Source organism: Peromyscus maniculatus, chromosome 22, assembly GCF_049852395.1.
Source record: "Peromyscus maniculatus bairdii isolate BWxNUB_F1_BW_parent chromosome 22, HU_Pman_BW_mat_3.1, whole genome shotgun sequence".
NCBI lineage: Eukaryota > Metazoa > Chordata > Mammalia > Rodentia > Cricetidae > Peromyscus > Peromyscus maniculatus.
Genome location: NC_134873.1, coordinates 53,037,631 through 53,058,240, shown reverse-complemented (window position 1 = coordinate 53,058,240; position 20,610 = coordinate 53,037,631). Strand labels below are relative to the sequence as shown.

At 41.9% G+C, this 20,610-nt stretch overlaps 1 protein-coding gene across 3 annotated transcripts in view; it reads left to right on the top strand.

Annotated features, from left to right (window-relative positions):
- Positions 1 to 20,610, top strand: part of Thada (THADA armadillo repeat containing) — a 294,771-nt gene that overhangs the window by 52,144 nt on the left and 222,017 nt on the right. For all 3 annotated transcript variants that reach the window (XM_006990503.4, XM_076558882.1, XM_076558883.1), the window contains one exon: positions 1,058 to 1,167. In XM_006990503.4, coding sequence (XP_006990565.1) covers positions 1,058 to 1,167 — 110 coding nt within the window. The remainder of the gene's footprint in view (positions 1 to 1,057; positions 1,168 to 20,610) is intronic.

Sequence of the window (20,610 nt, the reverse complement as noted above, 5' to 3'; positions counted from 1 at the left end):
AACAGATATGGTCCAGTTTTGCAGTTTTGGCCCAGAGTTTATATAAAGCCTGGAGTTTTGAAAGTCAGCAGCCACCAAATCTATCAGCAAGTGACATAAAGCCCAGTTGGATTAACTAGTTCGGCAGCTCTCTTTGTTTAGAACAAATGCAACCAATTGACAGTTATGTTTTCTTTGAAGTTAATTGGTGTGTTGTGTGTTTAATCTTACCTAGAGAAGGACATCATGTTGAGGATGGTGGCATGGCATCCTGGCAGATTCCATGGTTGACTCAGAGTGCTGCCTATTGACTCCTAGGAGCCTTTTACTAAGCCTCGCTTGGAGTCTTAGTGTATCTCTAGAATGCAATATGAATGGACATGGCTTCTCAGTTTAAGATGAAAAGGTCTTTGCATGGGTAATGGTAACAGTTGCTCATCAGCGCCATTGAATTGTACACTGTAACAATGGTTGGAATGGTAAATTTTCTTATGTATATTTTACCACAATAAATGCAAAATATTTGAAGAGCAAACATAATTGTTTCCAAATATGTATGTGAGTTTGTTACTCTTTGTGACTTTTGTGTTGGTGTTGAATGAATGACATGGGCTAACAGAGCCTGCTATGAATTGGGCAGTTCTAGTGTAGCATTAAAGATGGATGACTCCCTGCTTTCCTGTCCTGCTTACTTGCTGTGGGACCTTAGATTATGTAGCCCTTCTGTGCCCAAGTTTCCCTGTTGTGGACTACAGACAACAGTAGTATTTATTGTTTCACGGACTTCATTATGAATAGTTAATGAGATGCTATAAAAAGTTTAAGGCAAGTGGGCTAGCACACATTTGTAATCCCCACTGGAGATGTGAAGAACAAGTATTATCCCTGACTACATAGCAAGTTCAAGGCCAGCCTGAGCTGCCTGAGACACTGTCTCAAAAGATAACATAAAAGTGCTTAACACATGATTTGTCATATAACTCAATGTGGGATGGATACCTAGGTATTACATTGCTGGTATATATGAATGCATCTGTACATTAAGCATAAATTGAACATTTTTTTCATTTTTTTTAAGGTAAAAGAAATGGGAGATTACTTTAAGCAGCACCTTTTACAGTCCAGACACAGAGGAGCATTTGAACTGGCTTACACTGGTTTCGTGAAACTCACTGATGTATTAAACAGGTAAAACAAATAGCAGTTTGTGTAGGTTTTTTTTTTTAAAGATTTATTTATTTATTTATTATATATACAGTGTTCTGCCTGCATGTGTCCCTGCACACCAGAAGAGGGCATCAGATCTCATTGTAGATGGTTGTGAGCCACCATGTGGTTGGTGGGCATTGAACTCAGGACCTCTGGAAGAGCAGCCAGTGCTCTTAACCTCTGAGTCATCTCTCCAGTCCTTGTGTAGGTTTTTTTTTTAAAGAGCAGACTCTAGACCATGTGCATGGAGTAGATGTTGTGTGTCTTTTTTCTGTTGGAAAGAGTGAGGCCTGGCTGGCTACAGAGGTCGTCAGAGGTGGCTTTCGAGGTTCACTGTGTGAGGGACTGCAGATGACTGAGGAGATAGATGTGCATCTTACACTGCTTTTTCACCAAAAGCTGATTCAAAGTGAACTCAAAGAAGTGGCTGAAATTGGGCTGAGATTACTGCTTCTTTTCATGGATGAATGAATGTTTTGTCTGTTTGAAAATTACTTGGCGTTTGGAATCAAATAATTCTGGATTTCTTTGTTTCAGGGATAAACATAAGGATTTTGTCTTTTTCTTTATAGTTTTTTTTTTATAGAAAAATCTTATAATAACAATAAAAAGACATAATTTATCTTACCTGGAAAAATATATAGATAGAGCTCATGTATTTAACCAGATGTGTATTTTTAACTTTATAGGTGCTGGAAATTTCATTCATTCATTCATAAAATTGGTTTCCTCTAAATGGCTTTTAAGAAAACCTTCAGTTACTTAATGACTAAGTGTTTGTGGCAAACATTCTCTAAATAAAAGGTGGTATTTTCCAAGAAAACATTTCCATTGCCTGGAAACTTTGAAGTGAAGCAGCATTCTGCCAGTCTGGTAGCTTCAGCAAACATTTTATTGTGGGCTGCTGAGAGATCTACATCTTGATTATTTGTGAAACTTTTCCTCCCACTGCTGGTAAAAACATTTCTAAAGTGTCTTGTTAGTTAGAGGTTGCACAGAGTATCTTTAAGTGATACTTTTAAAAATGTTCCTGATGTTGAACATTTTATTTTATTTTTAATTGTATGTGTGCGTGTGTCTGTCTGTCTGTCTGTGAGTGAGTCTGTGGACAGGCGTGCAGGTGCCTGTGGAGACTAGAGAGGGACTTTGAATTCCCTCAGTCTGGAGTGGCAGGTGGTTAGGAACCACTCGATACATGTTCTAGGAACCAAATTCTGGTCCCCTATAAGAACAGTAAGATCTCTTAGATGCTGAGCCATCGTTGAGATCTGTAAAGTGCTAACCTTGAAAATATTTTTTATCTTTTCTGGGCCCGAGAGATGGCTCAATGGTTAAGAGCAGTGGCTGTTCTTCCAGAGGCCCTGAGTTCAATTCCCAGCAACCATGTGGTGTCTCACAACCATCTGTAATGGAATCTGATGCTGTCTTCTGGCGTGCTGGCATACATGCAGACAGAACTCATATACACACATAAATATATCCTAAAAAAAAAATACTTTATCTTTTTAATTCTTTGTTTCTATTGTAGACATGATATGAGTATTCTTTCCTCATAGTGCAACCTATATCATCCCTTCAAATCAGTTAATGTTAGCTGTGTGCTTTGCGTTGTGCTTGGCTTAGAGAATGTAATACTTCACCATGCAATGATTTCTATTACTAAAGCGCTTGGGAGGTATGAGGACAGTCTGGCTCCAGCATTGTTCCCCCATTGATGGACAGGACTAATTCAGCTATTCTGTCTGACTGGACAGTGTCTATGCCCTCCTTAATGGTTCTGTCATGTCCTTCTTGAAGCTGCATCCTCACTTCAAGGGATGACCTTCTTTCTTTCAGAGTATAGGATATATGTGTCCTTTGTTATAGCCTCCAGACAAGAGCTGCTGGATTAGTTTAGGAAATAAGCAAGGGTAAAATTCAGATTATTAACAGGAAGTATGTTAATAATCTCTACACTGGTTATAAGCACTCAGCATCACAGTGGACGTGTGTTAGCTAGCTCAATACCAGCTAAGAAGGGAAGATCTGTGTATGCAAACAGGACAGACTGCCAAATACTGTATGAACTTGATAAATCTTACAAGGACTCCAGAGAGAAGCAGCAAGGAAGTGTTGTTAGCTCTTTGTGGAGGAGTGAACTTGTGAGCATGCGTGAGTGAGGTCCAAGGACATAGAGGATAAAGGAGGAAAGATGAGCAAATGCAGAGCTTAGGTTCAGATGACGAATCGTTAGGCAGACTCTTCCTTAGTGGTGCTGTTACTGAGCAGGAGGGTTAGATCAAGTTGTTCTGTTCTGTGCAACTGGATTGGCTGTGCGAGGAAGGGGAGAGGCGCTGTGGGCTTTTTATCCAAACACAGCAGTCTGGGATTCAAGCTCCTAGTCCTGTGCACATCCATCCCACTGACTGACAGACTGTAAAGTTAACCTCCTTAGCCTCTGGTCTCTTCGTCTCTGAAGAACAGTGTTTATTCTACTGGCAGATCTTTGACTTTTGTTGTATAGAGAAAATGTATTATTTTTGAAAATTCTTTTGCAATATGTATTTTCCAACAGATGTAAAATATTGTGAGAGTGATGTTTGTCTGTAGGTAGTGTGCAGTGTAGTGGTCTTTGGCTGAAAACATTTGGTTCAATAGATTTTAATGACTGTTAGAAAGAACCCAGATTCAGTTTTGCCAATCTAAGTCTGGGGTGATGAGTGCTTCCTCCTGGATGATGGCCCTGAGATTGACAGAGATAGGGTAGCTAGAAGGCTGGACCTAGTTGGCATATAAACTAACGACATGACTGCGGGAGCTGTGGGTAGTGAGAGGAGCTGGTGAGCTGGAGAGAGTTCAGAGCCCAAGACGGGGTGAGAAGAAGGTCTAGGATGCTAGCATGGACTTTGAAATGTATAACAACTTGTATAACTTGTGAGCAGAGACTGGGTGAACCTGGAGGCTAGCATGGACTTGATATGCTGATGGGCACCACAGGTATATGTTAATTGGAGAGTCATATGTTCCTTTTGCTAGGGGTAAGGGAAATGACTCCTTTTTGGCAGATAAGAGCCAGTTTCGTAAGTTTCTGAGGAATCCTGGTTTTTATCTAATAGCCAGAAGTTCTCCTACGGTCCAGGTTGAGCTCATTTCTGAATGTTTGGACTGCCTTTTTATGGGAGTCTACTTTCCCTCTCAGCCTGTCGGCCATCAATTTGAGAGGAGAAAGAGGCAGAAAGGGCGACAGAAAGCTTTGTAGGCAGCCTCTGAGGATGAACGGAGACATCCCTCTGGGAGACAGATTTCGGTGAATCAGTTCAACTTTATTCCAGAATATAAGGAACGTATAGGGTTTGGGAGCCTGGAGACAAACCCTACTTTGCATTAAGCGGCACACTCCTATCACAAGGCTTAGGATGTGGCAGCAGGGTCCTATAGCAGAGCCCCTAGCCCGAGTCTGCTTAGCAGGGATCTGTGCCAAGGGTCAAGCTAAAGATGAATTGGGCATCTGGTTTAGAGACAGCGTTTAGGTAAGGCCAGTCCTATAGGCCCAGGGACATTCTCCAGATAAGGGCAGGTAGAGAGCAGGAAGGCTTGCTGGGGAGGAAGGGGTTTCCATATTGTCAAGCTTAGAGAAAGCTGCCAGGCTATGGCAGACTGCGACCTCTAACCAGCCAGCAGTGTATTCCCCTTTGGAGTTCGGGGAATTGGAGTTTACTTTGGACCTGACAGTTGGGACCACAAATGGCCTCTTAGGAAGCATGGCAGTTTTGAGGTAGCTGAACTTCTTACGTAGCAGCAAGCTCCAGGCAGAAGCTATATGGTTTTTCTCGCCTAGTAGCCTGGCAAGTGTCATAGTGTTGCTTCAGTCATGTTCTTCAGGTTATAAACAGTCTTTAGGACAGACTAGATGTAGTCTACTTTGTGGTGGCACTGTGGCATTGAGTACAAGTGATAGAGGTTACCAGGGGATCTGTGATGACTCCCTGGTTTTCGGTCCTAGTGATCCGAAAAATGGGATTGATGTTATCAAAGCCAGAGGAACTTTTGTTTGTTTGATAAAGATGAGTAGTTTAGTTTGCCTGTATTGAGTGTGAGAAAATGATGGACTGTCATGGTTGGAGTAGAGGTATGGTGAAGGTAAGGTAAGTAAGGTAGCTGAAACAGACATAGATCTGGGAATTGTTTCCCTAATCATTACTGTTGATAGGATTGAAATCTTCAGGGAAGAGCAGGGATGGACAGAGCACAGAACCAAGGACAGAGGCTTGGTGTGAGGCCGAGCATGAAATCAAGTGCCACATCTTCGTGTGAATTTCAGAACTGCTGTGTAACAGTGCAGTAGAAACCATTCCCAAGAGGTGGAATGGGAGATGAGGGAAGGCCTAGTGCCAGCCACTCCTAGTCGGTTTTAAAGATCCCCTCACGGCTGTCACTGTTGGCTCACACCCATGTTAGGTGTTCTCATCTGGTACCTCTGAGCACAGTGGTTTGCCATCCCCTTGGGGACATTTCATACCTGACTGTTTGCCAGAATATCTCTGTCTGTGTGTCAATTCTGTTAGTTAGGTTGGTTTTTATTTTTAAAAGAAAATCTGTTTCCTTTGGCCTTTTTTAGGGGGAAGGGTTAGTAAGGACTTAAGTGATGAAAAACTTGTTTAGGCATACAGCATTTAAGAAGTTTGCAAGAAAGAAATCTGGGCATCATGAAGACCCATAGAAGTCCAGGCCAGCTGCTGGCTCGCTCGGCCTACAGCTGTGTCGAGGAAGAAGGCACTTGAAGTGATTAATGGACAAAGAACTGAAGAGTTAAACACGAGCTGCATGCTTTAAGTTGGTTTTTAACAGGGTTATTTAAAATGTCTCCAAGTATAAACTGACTTCACTATTAAACAATTATCTGAGGATAAACAAGGATGGGGGAGATACTAGTCCCTTTTTCTGGGAAATTTTTTAAAAATAATATTTATATGTATAACACAAACAAATGTGGAGTTAATTTTCTATAATCTGATTTTCTCATGTAGTGGTTTCTATTTGGGATTTGATGAAATATTCAGATTTTTTTTTTTAAACACTATTACTGCCAAGTATGATTGTGTATGCCTGTAATTTCGGTATTCTGGAGGCTGAGGCAGGAGGATTTACATAGCAAGACCCTCTATCGAACCAAAACAACAAAATAAGCTGAAGCTATGATGGTCTTCTTATGCACAGTTAGCTACCTAGACGTTTAATTGGAGTGATTAAGTACATTTAAATTATGAATAAATTCAAATTTCTGGTGAAATTCATAAATGGAACTCTCCATGACCTTTGTATTTGAAGTTGTTAGTTCTAATTTGAAGATTCCTAAACTAGAGTGTGCAGTTGGGGACTTTGATTTATCCACATTGAACGCTTAACTGTATGGGGGAAATTGTTGAGCAGAATTGTAAGTGTAGAAGGTACTTTTGTGCGTACTTCGTGGTATCTTACTCTTCGTATGAGAATTGCTCTGTCTACCGAAAGGTGGTCATCCTACAAATACCTGTTGTAATTAGAACCATATTCACATTGTTGATCCCCGATGAACTACAGACAGCTAGCAGTTTTAGTTATAAAACACTGGTGAGGATTCCTGATGTCTATAATTATGGCAGAAGTAATTAAATAATTAATCTTTTATCAATTATTTATAGTTCCTATGATGCAAATCCAAGTGAAAACCTTTTGAGCAAATTGGAATATAATAGTAAAAACTAAATTCTCCTTTTCTGGAGAACAAAAGAACATATCTTGGGGCTGGAGAGATGGCTCAGAGGTTAAGAGCACTGACTGCTCTTCCAGAGGTCCTGAGTTCAAGTCCCAGCACCCACATAGTGGCTCACAACCATCTGTAATGAGATCTGGCACCCTCTCCTGTCTACATAATAAATAAATAAATCTTAAAAAAAAAGAACATATCTTTATGCAATTGTACAAAAAATATGTCAAGTATAATATATTGGGGGGGAGTGCCATTCTACTCTGATTAACATTATATTGTCTAAACTTTTATTCATGTTTCATTTGACAAATATTCCTGAACAAGATGCTTACTGCTCACTAAAGGTCCTATGAATTTTATTTGAAATGTGAATAATTAAATTAAGAATAAGTTATAGCTGGGTGAGAGTGATGCAGGCATTTAATCCCAGCACTCAAGAGGCAGAGGCAGGTGGATCTGAGTTTGAGAACATCCTGGTCTACAGAGCGGAGTTTCAGTTCCAGGACTGCTAGGGCTACACAAAGGAACTCCCCCCCCCCCAAAGTTATAAGCTTATTCTGAGGAGTTATAAACTCAATGGAGCCGTACAAATTAGGAGAGCCTGAGCCATATGAATAGACATCACTACATAGCCTTGGCAACCATAAAACTTGCAGTGTAGACAATGCTGGCCCAGGTCTTGTGCAGGGCTGTAGGCCTGTGCCACCCTGCTGATTCCCTTTTTCCATTTCTCTAGTAGATTAAAAGGATTTTGTGAAAACTATAATATCTTAATGTTGATTTCCTGAATCATTGTGATTACTGAGTTGTTAGTGACCTTTGAAGTTTTATTTTTCTTATCTATTTCAAGTCGAGTGTTTTGCATGTAAGTGCACCTGGTGCATGCAATACCCGCCGAGGCCAGAAGAGGGCATCGGGTCTGCTAGCGCGCCTTCTTGTGGGTGCTAGGAACCAAAACCGCCCCCTCGGCAAGAGCAGCATGTGATCATAACCACTTCGAGCTGTCCCTCAGCCCCTGAATTTTTGTTTTTAAGTCTGTTCCTGATAGACTCCTACCACTTGATGTATGTAGCATTTCCTGTTCTTCCTGTGGCCTCTTTGCTGATTTGCTCTTTGTCGTTGGCTGTCCTCGGAGCTAAGGCTTGAGTGGTTCCTACTGTCTTCACCTGCCGTGAACCTGAGCAGTCTGTGGTGGTGGTGAGGGCCGGTAAGATGGCGTCTCTTGATAATGTCGTTTTCCCATGCTCACATTTGTGCAAATCCTTCTTCAGATTGAAAGTTTCTCCATACCTCAGAGTTGTGTTCCCTTTCAGGACTTGCTGCCGTGCATCCAGTCTTCTTGCACACATCTCTCACTGGATAGTTGACTTGAAGACAAAAGGCATGAACCTTTAAATAATAATCACAATACTGGAAGAAAGAATGAATAGAGAGTTTCACTTATGAAATAATTGGAGATAGGTGAAAATTTTCAAAATGAAGAATAATACCATACCAAAAGGGTTTCGGGGAATGAAGATGAGTATACCAATTAACAACAGCTAACAAGTCTCTAACTAATTCAAACTCAACAAGAAAATAGCCATGGTACTACATAGGTGGGTGGAAGAAGCAGTTGGAAAGCTCCTTTGTACTCAGGGAATCTGATGTATTGGTGCAAAATAGTCTAATGGCCAGTTAGTGGGGTGCATGTGAGCTTGTATTGGGGGCTCTTTTCTTCCTCCTCCTCCTCCTCCTCTTCTTCTTCTTTCTTCTTCTTTTCGCCTATCTAAAGTACTTCCCCACTAGGAGTAAGATAACTCTGGATAAAAGTTGGACTAATCTGTTTATGGAATAGTAACTTGCTTCAGTGATCTGCTTAAGACAACACAGTCCTGAATATCAGCTGTAACTTGCCTTGTGTATTTCTACTGCTTTTCTCATTTTAAAATGTTAAAAATGATGATTATTATTTTCAGTGCTTCTAGGCAGGTAGCGTTCCATTGAAGGGTAGCCCCGCTCCCTGTTACATTTGGTACGGGCTCAGGCATATCACTTGAGGAGGAAAACAACAATGGAAATCTTCCTGTGAAGAAGAAAAGTCACAGTGGTTTTTTGTTTGTTTGTTTTCTGTTTTTTGCCCCCGTGGTTTGAAGTACAGACAACAACATATAAAGATAACATTGAAGTGAGCTCCACTGCCAGCTTGCTAACAGCAGTAACCATCTCACCTGTCTGAGACACTGTGTCCCTTTTCAGTAGCGGAAGGAAGAATTCAGCTCCTCTCAGCTCTGGGCTTCTCACTCACTCTGTACAGTGCTGCCGTCTGATTTCTGTGAAAGTGGGCATCTTAGGTGTGAAAGATGATAGGAGATTGGAGACATTTTAAAATGATTTTCCTTTTTGTGAGTGAGGTGTATGTGTGGGTATGCACATGCCTCGGTGTGCATGTGAGGAGCAGAGGGCAACTTGGGGGAGCTGGTTAACGCCTTCCTTTGCTACACAGCCCCTTCCTTTGTTTCTTATGTGGTAAGTACCTTACCTGCTTAGCCATCTCCACAGCCCTGCTACTGGATACATTTTTTACAGATTCCCTTTAGAACTGGCAAACTGGTTTCACAGGCATATGGTATAGATTAATAATATGTAGTATTAAGGAATTATTTCTTGATGAGACTTGAACCCTTAGTAACGTAGGAACTTAAAATTGTAGGATATACTTGAGGCTAAAGACAGACATATGGTGTGTTTTGTATTAGTTTGACAAGATAGTCAAAGCAAAGCCGGGCGGTGGTGGCGCACGCCTTTAATCCCAGCACTCGGGAGGCAGAGGCAGGCGGATCTCTGTGAGTTCGAGGCCAGCCTGGGCTACCAAGTGAGTTCCAGGAAAGGCACAAAGCTACACAGAGAAACCCTGTCTAGAAAAATAAAAAAAAAAGAAAAAAAGAAAAAAGATAGTCAAAGCAAGAGTCTTGAGACAAAGGTGGTGTCTCCTCTTTATTCGGGAGGCGTTTACTCACAGAGCAGGATATTGGAATTCCCCTAGCCTGTGGTTGGTGACTGCATAGTGTTGGCAAGAACCAGTTCTTCATTCGGGATACTTTCCTTCCTGACCCCTGGACTGTGTGATGAGGAACCAAAACAAACAACTAGAATTTCTGCATTGTTCTTCCGAGTCTTCCCGGGCTTCATTTCTACCTGGCAGTTCCTTCCTTATGGCAAACACCATTGGCCCTGGTATTTTGGAATCACTCCCTTTTAAAGCAGTCTCTCCTTGCTGGGGAATGGACAGAGGATCAGTGAAGAACCATAGCTACTGTGACCTCGAGTTGAGAAATCTCAAGGTTACAGCCTCTCTTTCCTCCTTTTCAGTTTGGGGCCCACCAGAAGACACAGCCAGTGTGTAGCAGCTCACCCCAGCACCAGTTGGTTGGTTTGCTTGTATTCATTCAACAGAAAGTTTCTAGAACATGTTCTGTGTGCCAGATGCTGTACAGGACAAGCTCTTCGGACCACTGAAAATACGATGTTCTAGGCTAAAGTTACTGGGAACCTAGAGAACATTGGTAGAGCCTAATCCAGGCTTATGTGAGGTTGTGGTGAGGGCCATTCTCACCAGGGGCTTTAGATACTTCATATATGTAGGGTGATACCATCTCTATTTGTATCAGTCACTAAAGGAGTGAAAGAGTATCTCTTTGATACAGTCACTCTTGGTAGCTCTGACTGTCCTGAAGCTATGTAGAACAGGCTTGGCTTTGAACTTGCAGAGAGCAGAGATCCGCATGCCTCTGCCTCCTGAGTGCTGAGATTAAAGGTTTTTGCCAACACATCCATCTTGACTTTTCAAAGCATCTCTGCAACAGTTTTCTTTTTAAACACTATATTCACAGCCGCACAGCTAGTTGAGAGAACTGGTACTAAAATCCAGATGGGGTGGGGGAGAGTATTTCTTAGAGACCAGCAGTTCAGGAGGCGTTTATTGATCACTTACTGTATGAAGGGAATTGTGACGGGGACACTAGTAAGGATACAGAGAATGGGGAAATGTGGGCTTTGCTCTAGGGGGCTGTTTTTGAGTGTGTTTATGTGTTCATGTGGGGCCGCCTGTAACAGGTTCGTAGAGGCTACAGGATGTAATTCCTCAAGAACCATCCACCTTGTTCTCTGAGAATAAGTTTGACTTAGAGCTCACCAGGTAGGCTATGCTGATGGCCAGCAGGTGCCAGGCTTGAGCTCACTGGTTAGTTGAGGATAACCTTAAACTTGGGATCTTCTCTCACCAACTTTCCAAGTACTGGGATTACGGATGTTCACCTTCAAGTCCCACTTAGCCATGTGCGTTTTGGTGTGATTGTTCGGTGGTAGAGAAAGCCCCCCTTTTCCTCTTAGACTCAAGTAGTATTTGAAAGGACCGGAATGACTTGAAGCAGCAGAGTTCTGTGGAAGAGCTAATAAGTAAGTCATTGGGTATTTGAAAGCATGATGGGATAAAATGAAATTTAATGAGATTGTCCATTACTTTGGTCTTTTTTTTTTTTTTTTTTTTTTGGTTTTTCGAGACAGGGTTTCTCTGTGGAGCTTTGCGCCTTTCCTAGAACTCACTTGGTAGCCCAGGCTGGCCTCGAACTCACAGAGATCCACTTGGCTCTGCCTCTCGAATGCTGGGATCAAAGGCGTGCGCCACCACCGCCCGGCTTAGATTGTCCATTACTTTGTAAGCCCAGATAATGGATTAAATACGTGTGGAGATGCATGGTGTTTAGTTCCCTGTGAAACACTTCGAGAGTAAATTCGGTGTACAGGCAGCCAGGGGAGAGTACCTGGTACTGGCCTAAAACACAACTGCAACTCTTGTGTCTGTCCACAGTGTTTTAGAGATCTAAAGGCTTGGCATTCTGAATAGCTAGCTTTGAGTGGCTGATTCTGCTGAGCTGAAACTAACACATACCACGTATTTTATATCAAATTCCAGCTTGTTCTCGAAGTTTCTGTTGGCATTATATAAAATTATCTAAATGATTGTCAAATGAAAATGAAGGATAGAGAAGTAAAGGGGTATGGCAATGTGAAAATTGATCAGCAGTCAGACTGTATATATAGCTTGATTTTTATTGATACTGATTTTTCTTGACATCATAACTTAACTGAACAAATTGTTATTTAGAGCTGTTTTTAAACCTGGCTGTTTTCACTTTGGCCTGTTTTGATGAGCAAGGGGAAGGACTTCTTTTTTGTACTAAAAGCCCTTAGAGATAGTAACCTGGTGGGTGAATCATTTGGTAAACAAAGGTATAGGAACAAGCCTTGGCCTTGTGCCGGGGAGATTGTACATGATTGATTTCTTGGCGGTTGTATCTTGGTGCATTTCTGGGAATTTGCTTCATACTTTAGCTTTCATGTGTTTCACTTTCCAATGTGAAAGTGGTTGCTTTATGTTTGCAGGTGAAAGTTTCTTTAGGCCATTGTGAATGATTGAGTTAATATAAGAAAGTGGTGTAGTAACAAGAATGAGTTCTCCCAGTTCCCCTGGGGAGTTGGAGTACCTCCAGAGTGGATGAGACACAGTTCTCTGCATGCCAGGCCCCGTGGGTTCCCATCAGTTGAATTTTCTGTAGGATATTCTGATTGCCAGGATGCTTCCAGTCTGTGTACTTTACTTTAACATTTTAATTCTGATGACACACGTTCAGTGACAGAAATCAGTCTGAAAATAACCTGAATGAAACATGAGTAGGAAGATGATTTCTGTTTCCTTACATTTAGGAAGACACTTTCCTTAAAACAGTGTACCCCAAAGTGCTTTCTGAATGAACACCTTTTGGAAGTTGGTTCCAGGGTCCAGCACAGTACATACCAGCTACTTCTCCTTGATGGGTTGTGTTGGTTTGTTTGGGAGTGAAATCCACTGAAACAAATAATAGCAGTTGGTAGTATCTTTATTACCAGCCAAATCAAGCCAAAAATGTAATGGAGCATAAAGTTAGCTCCCTTGAAGTAATGCTTTCTTTCCTTCCTTCCTTCCTTCCTTCCTTCCTTCCTTCCTTCCTTCCTTCCTTCCTTCCTTCCTTCCTTCCTTCCTTCCTTCTTTCTTTCTTTCTCCTCCTCCTCCTCCTCCTCCTCCTCCTCCTCCCCCCCCTCCTCCTCCTCCTTTTTTTGGTTGTTGTTGTTTTGTTTTTTGAGACAGGGTTTCTCTGTGTAGTTTTGATGCCTATCCTGGATCTTGCTCTGTAGACCAGGCTGGCCTTGAACTCAACAGAGATCCGTCTGGCTCAGTCTCCCAAGTACTGGGATTAAAGGTATGTGCCACCGCCGCCTGGCCTGAAATGATACTTTTTTTATTAAGCTGAAGTTTTGGTGTTTTATTTTTATTTTTTTTACCCAATTTACAAAAAATGCAAAAGTCTGAGAGACAGCAGTTGCCTAATTTAAACTAGGGAATGTGAGTAAACCATGTATAACTAGTGCACTATAAACAAGCTGATGAGATCAGTGGAGACTTTCGGGGTGGGATGGGTTCCTTGTGGGGAACCAGGGATGCACAGTGGGGGTTTGTAAATAGATTCAAGACATGACTAAGAACTGATCTGGCCTTGTGGGTTGTTTTTTTTAAGTTGGGTCTTACTACCTAGCCTAGGTTAGCCTCAAACTCAGGATCCTTCTGCCTTAACCTCTCAAGTGCTAGGATTATATTACACCTGGTTTGATCTGGCCTTTGAAAGGATGATGCTGAATGCTGTGTTAAGAATAAAGGATGACAGTAAGAGTGGACACTGTTTGGGAAGTCACAGTAGGACTTGAATTCAGACAGAGGTGGCAGTGGTTTTAACAGCTTGGATGTGACTTTTCTAGGAAGGATGACTTCTTGACTTGAAAAGAGCTCTTTGTTACTCCTTTATTAGAGTGTGGAAGTCTGGGATCATAGGCTTCTGGAGCAGAGCAGGGCTTTATGTGGGTATGTCAAGGTAGAGTGTGAAGTCTGGGAGGGTAGGCCCTGGAGCAGAGCAGGGCTGTATGTGGGTATGTCAAGTTTTCTTTGTTTTGTGCACACTCCATCGGCACCACTTAGATTTATTGAACTTTGCTGGAGTACATCTTTCAGGATTTCTTTCATTCAGAGTCCCAGGGAGACTTTTTTTTTATTATTAAATTTAGCTAATTAACTCTGTATGTGTGTGTGTGTGTGTGTGTGTGTGTGTGTGTGTGTGTGTTCCACTTGTGCGTATGTGAGGGTTAGAGGACAGCTTGAAGGAGTCTGCTCTCTCTTTGCACTGTGGAGGTCCCACCGAGACCCTAGTCCACCCAGCAGACACGTTTCTAATAGATCTCAAACAATCTAGGAAGTTTTTGCTTCCCCTTCTGAATATAGTTGAATGAGGTGTAGACTTCCAACAACAGTTAACTCTCCTTCAGCATTTTCAATATACTACTATGTCTTTTGTTATCGATAATGAGAAGCTTGTTTATTTGTTTTTTGAGACAGTTTCTCTGTATAGCCCTGTCTGTCCTGGAACTCACTCTGTAGATCAGGCTAGATTTGAACTTAGAGATCTGTCTGCTTCTGCCTCCTGAGTGCTAGGATTAAAGGCATGTGCCTCCACTGCCTGCCTGAGAAACTTATTTTTGATATAATCGATGTTTTAAAATTTCAAGTCTAATTCTTTAGCATTGATATAATCTTTTTCAAAATTATATTTTGATACAGAATGTTTCTAATATTTTTATTTATGCCTGTTTGCATTTGAAAATAATTGACAGAGTTTCGTGTAGCCAAGGGTAGTTTTCAACTTACTCTGTAGCCAAAGCTGAGCTTGAATTCATGATCTTCCTGTCTTTACCTCCCAAGTGCTGGGACTACAGGTGCATTCCATACCTGGCAGGTAAATGTTCCTTTTGTGTTTCCTCCTGTGTTGAACCCAGGTCTGGCATATGCTAGATGAGCACCACTGAGCTACATCTCAGTTCTCCTAGACTTCTTATTCATTCATTGTTTCTTTAACATACTAAAGCCAAGTTATTTTAAGTCTTTGTCAGTCTGCCCTATACAATTAGTTTCATTATAGCCAATTTATGTTCTAATTATTTTTAGCTGTCCTTAATAGAAAATTCTTTGTGTTGTAAGATTTGGTTTGCTGGCTATAATTAGGAGCCTTTTGATTAATTTGTGTGCTTATTTGGATTTGTTCCTCTGAGGAGGTAGATCAGATGGTGTCATTTTGGTCCATCTCTTCCTAGTCCCCCTGGGATATCACAGATTTAACTACCAAGTCTGTAGACAGCCTGGCTCAGAGTCTTCCTGGATTATGGCTTTTGGTTGTAGCCCCAGCTCCGGCAGTCACCCCTATGCAGTCTCCTCTCATGAGCGAAGAAGCCACTGAAGTTCCCTTCTGGAAGAAAAACTGGTTACCCCCCAGAGCTGACTTGGTGGCCCGCCCCGCTGCTAGTTCTAAATCTGCCATGCTGTAAGCCTCTTTCCTGTGTCAGCGTTTCTACTTCTTGTCGTTCCCTGTGGTTATCTTGTTCTGCACTAGCTGTTTTTCAGGCGTGTGTGTGTGTGTGTGTGTGTGTGTGTGTGTGTGTGTGTGTGTGTGTATGTGTGTGTTGGGTGTTATGCATGGGTGGGGTGAGTGTGGGAGAGTGCCTTTTCAAAGTGTAAGCCAACTAGTGTATCTATCAGAGACTTCAGTGAAATGCTTTCAGACTTACATTTCTCATAGTCAGATAATATTTTATCAAATGCCTCCGGGGAACTTACTACACATGGTCCAATAGTAAACTCATGTGTAACAGTGCTCATGTTATAGAAGAGAAAAATGGGAAGTAGAACATCTGTGACTTGTCCTAGGTCACATAGCTTTTACATGCACAGAAGGGAGTTAACCCAGTAACTTGGCTCCATAGTTGGTGTTCCTAAACACCAACTTAGATGCTTGTCCACCCTGACTTCCTTGTTGTTGTCCTTAACCACTGTGTTGATGCCTCCATCTGTCTGAGGAAATGATATTTTCTCTGGCATTTGTTTGTTACAGGGATGATGCAAGACCAGATGTGTAGAGGGTGGTATTGACCAGATGTGTAGAGGGTGGTATTGACCAGATGTGTAGAGGGTGGTGTTGACTAGATGTGTAGAGGGTGGTTTTGACTAGATGTGTAGAGGGTGGTGTTGACTAGATGTGTAGAGGCTGGTGTTGAGTAGATGTGTAGAGGGTTATATTGACTAGATGTATAGAAGGTGATATTGACTAGATGTGTAGAGGGTGGTGTTGACTAGATGTGTAGAGGGTGGTGTTGACTAGATGCATAACAGACATGAAATAAATGTTTTCTTTCCATGCAGCAGGCAAATATATTGCCAGTATGGTAATTTAAATAAAACCTGTAAAATTTTGTTCGGAATATAGTGTGTTTCATATGAATATAGAGAGTGAGAGTTATATTGTTGGAGCAAATTTATGTATGTGACTTTGGAGTGAGAGGTCTAGTCCAAGAGAGGAGCAGAACTAGGAAGCCAGGGAATCAAAGAAATGGAATTCAACAGCAAAGCCCAGACTGGAAACCAGCCAATTAAAGAATTCTTCAGAAAAGCTGGTTTGGTGCTGGGGAATTCCAGAGCAGAACAAGGTCTGGACTGGATGGCAGGAATGAATGCCCCAAGCATTTCTCGGAGCTCGTCCTGAAGTTGCTGGGTCTTCAGTGGGCACAGAGGGCTCTTTTGAGGATACTTTGCCAGCTGTAATCTTGTAGAACATTCTTCTGGCCCTGTTTTGGAAATCCCCAAATTAATAAGGAACATTTGGTCCTTAGTATGCAATACCCAAGGGAATAAATGGGTCTGGCTAAGTGTTTACATTTCAGATAGCCAAGAGTCTAAATGAGGGAATTGTCTTTGGGACCTTGGTTAAAGCTTGTTCCCTGGTGTGTCCTTCTTTCTGGACCCTGCTCTGTAGACTGTCCACCATTCTTCTGAATACCCTTCAATCTCTAGCTTACATCCTGTTCCTGCCATGACACCACCAGCCCTCTGTGTTCTGTGTCTAGTAACTGCTCCATATAACTTAGAAAGCTTATTGATTTTGATGCAGGAGTATGTGTGGAGACTATTGAAAGATGCTTAGTTGGAAGTATGGGTTGTGCATATTTGGTGTGTGTGTTGTACACTAGTGTAGAAGCCAGCAAAGAGAGGAACCTTATTAAAACAATATCTGTGTAGAAGTTGGTGAAGTTAAAGTAGGAAGGTTAGGTCCAGGTCGTATATGACCTTTCAGACTAAGGAGAATATCATCATCTAAATCAAGATTTGATTGGTAGTCTAGAGCAGTTGTCAGTTCATACATGGAAGGCTGACTCTTGGGGAGGTAGCCACTGACCCAGACCTGCCTGCCTTCTGTGGCCTTCATTCGCTCGCCCAGGAAGAAGCCTTGTTGAGCTAGTGTCTAGTGTACTAGTATTTCAGTGCACTTGAGAGAACACACATTCCTGTCTTGACCTGCATTTCATTTCTCCCTATCTCTCCTGCCTACTGAATTCTTACTGGAGACTTGACCTGCCTTAGACTGCGGCCTTTTCCTGAAGCCAGCCCTTCAGCAGAGCAGAAAATGCAAGGAACTGAAATTCACCCTAAGTGACTTTCCCAGCTTCTGTGTGTAACTCCAACATATTCTTGAATCTCACACACACACACACACACACACACACACACACACACACAATGTCTTTTGCTTTAGTTTTTTTTTTTAATTTTCTTGTCTACTTATTGTGAGCTAAATTAACCCTTATATACTCTTCCTGTTTTTCAGTGAAAGGGTACTCAAAGAGTGTAGCAGTTCAATCTATAACTCTATCATTAGCACTTAAATAATTGCTTTTGCTTTGAGCAATCTGGAGTTCAGTTTTTGATTGGGAAATGAAAGATTGTGCCAAGTTAGGGTTTGTTTTTTAAATGTTTATTTCTGTGCCTGTGTGTCAGCATGTACATGTGAGTGTAGATGCTTTTGGAGGTCAGAAGAAGGTGTTGAGTCCTCTGGAGCTGAAGGATTTAGGGCCACCCAACATGGGTGCTGGGAACTGAACTCGGGTCCTCTTACAAGAGCAGTACCTGTTCGTTGGCAATGATAATATAAGCTAAGAAATTGCTACCTGTGGCTGTGAATGTCGCTTACCGGAAAAGTATTTACCTGGCACATGCAAGGCCCTGGGTTCTTTCCCCAGTGCAGCCAGCGTAGGACTTTATCTTTAAAATGATAGACTAGGAAGCAACTTTGGTCCTTAAAATATAAATATGTGTATGTATATACATGCATACAAACATGTTTAAAAGTGGAGAATAAAAGGTCAGGTTGCCTTTATTCATTGCTCAGATTCAACAGTTATCAGAATTTCCACAGATGCTTTGTGCCTCTGCATGGTAGTTGTTGAAGTATTAAAATATTAATCTTGGTTTGTGAATTTTACTCCCAGGGCTTTCTGTATGTGTCTCTAAAAATGTGTGGACACTTTTCCTCGTGTCTCAACGCCATGGTTACATCCTTGATGTTGGCTATATCTAGACCATGCATAGATTTTTATATTACTTGGTAGTATAGTTCTTACATTTTATTTGTTCCAATCAGGGTGTACTTGTTTTTGTTTTTGTTTTTTGACACAGTAGTTTTCTCCATGTAGTTTTGGAGCCTGTCCTGGATCTCGCTCTGTAGACCAGGTTGGCCTTGAACTCATAAAGCTCTGCCTGGCTCTGCCTCCCGAGTGCTGGGATTAAAGGTGTGCGCCACCACCGCCCGGCCTGATGGAGGTGTAAACCAGTTTGTCACACTAGAGTTTGTTGCTAAGCCTTTGGTTCTTAGTCTCTTGATTCGGATTTTTTTTTTTTTTTTTTTTTTTTTTTTTTTTTTTAACACCTAACTACTGGGGATTGAACCTAGGGCCTTGAACATGCCAAGCAAACTCTGTGTCAATTGAACTACATCCCCAGCCAGTGGTTTAAACTTTTGAGAGATTTGGTGGCTGAGGGACACAGGTGGGAAGAAGCAAGGGTGGGCGGATGGATTTTAATCCATTCTATGAGGAAATCCTTAAAATCTCAGCCTGCTGAGTGTATGGGATTTGAGTCTAATGTTTAGGAATGATGTGCTTCAGTTCATGTCAAGGCTTACTGTGGCACAGTTTAAGTGGTGTTAGTTCCGTATTTAAGTCATTGTGGAACATTTACCTAAACTTCAGTTGCTGTCTGGAATGTTTTGTCAGAAATGGAAGTTCCCTGTTTTGCAACAGGATAAAGAAAAAAGACAAATCCCAAATGTGTGTCTAAGGTGCAACTCCTGCCCCAGATTACAGCCACTTATCTTTCTGGTGATTGGTTTCTTCTACTTACAATAGAAACATTTTTCCAACTTGATATCTGTTTATTTTAATGAGTTAATTTCAGTTAAGCAGATCCTGGTCTTTAATTCCTACTTAGGAAGGCTGAGTCAGGGGATTGCCCAATTCTAGGCCTGCATGGGCATCTTATGGAGACTTTTTTCTCAAACAAAAACCAGACAGGACTGGGGATCTAGCTTAGCAATAGAACCTTTGCCTGACGGGCACAGCACTTCCCTGTGGTCGAGCTGCCCCTTTTCAAGGTGGCTGTCTCCCTGCCCTTGAGCATGCCGCTGCTTCAGCTAATGCCGGTGGTACAGGAGAGCCAGAGTGCGACGGTCCGCAGGGCTCCTAAACACTGACCTGACAGCCTGTCCTCAGATCCCACAAGGGAGCAAAGAGAAGGGGCTCCGGAGAGATGTCCTCTGACCCCATGCCATGGCGTTCCTGCCTGTTTGTGTGTGCACATACACATGCACACACATATACACATGTACATACACACGCTTACACACACATGCATTCATACATACACACACTTAGACACACGTGCATATACGCATACACACATACAGTTTTAAGAACATCTTCTGATATAGTGTTCAAATAAACTTTTAACATGTTTTGCCTCTTCCCAGATAAATTTCATTCTTAATACTCTACAGATTAGAAAACAATATTTTTGTAAGAAGCCACATTTTTTTTTTTTTTTTTTTTTTTTTTGGTTTTTCGAGACAGGGTTTCTCTGTGTAGCTTTGCGCCTTTCCTGGAACTCGCTCTGGAGACCAGGCTGGCCTCGAACTCACAGAGATCCGCCTGGCTCTGCCTCCCGAGTGCTGGGATTAAAGGCGTACGCCACCACCGCCTGGCAAGAAGCCACATTTTAAGTAAAATGAAAGTAATTATTAAGATGTAAGTTTGAATTCATTCATTTACTTTGATTGTGTGTAATCTATAAATAAAAGTCAATTACAGAAAACTATACTATGTATGATGTTTTTGTTGGAAACTTCGAGTTTCCCAGTATGGATATCTGTTCGACCTCTGTGAGCCTTCTTCAGACCATTGGGGTATGGAGGCAAGCCTGTGTGATCAAGCTGACTTGTAGATAAGATCGGGCTTTACATACACTATTTGCAGTAAGTAGAACCCTTAATGGCTTCAAGGCCCAGGGCACATAGTAAAGAGGGGTCTTAGCTACTTTCTTGTTGCTGTGATGAAACTTCCTGAAGAAAGCAGCCTGAGGGAGAGGGTTTATTCTGGTTCATGGTGCAGTCATCATGACAGAGAAGTCCAGGCATTGGGAGCTGGAAGTCGCTGGACCCATAGCCAGAAAGAAGAGGTGAATGCCTCTGCTCAGC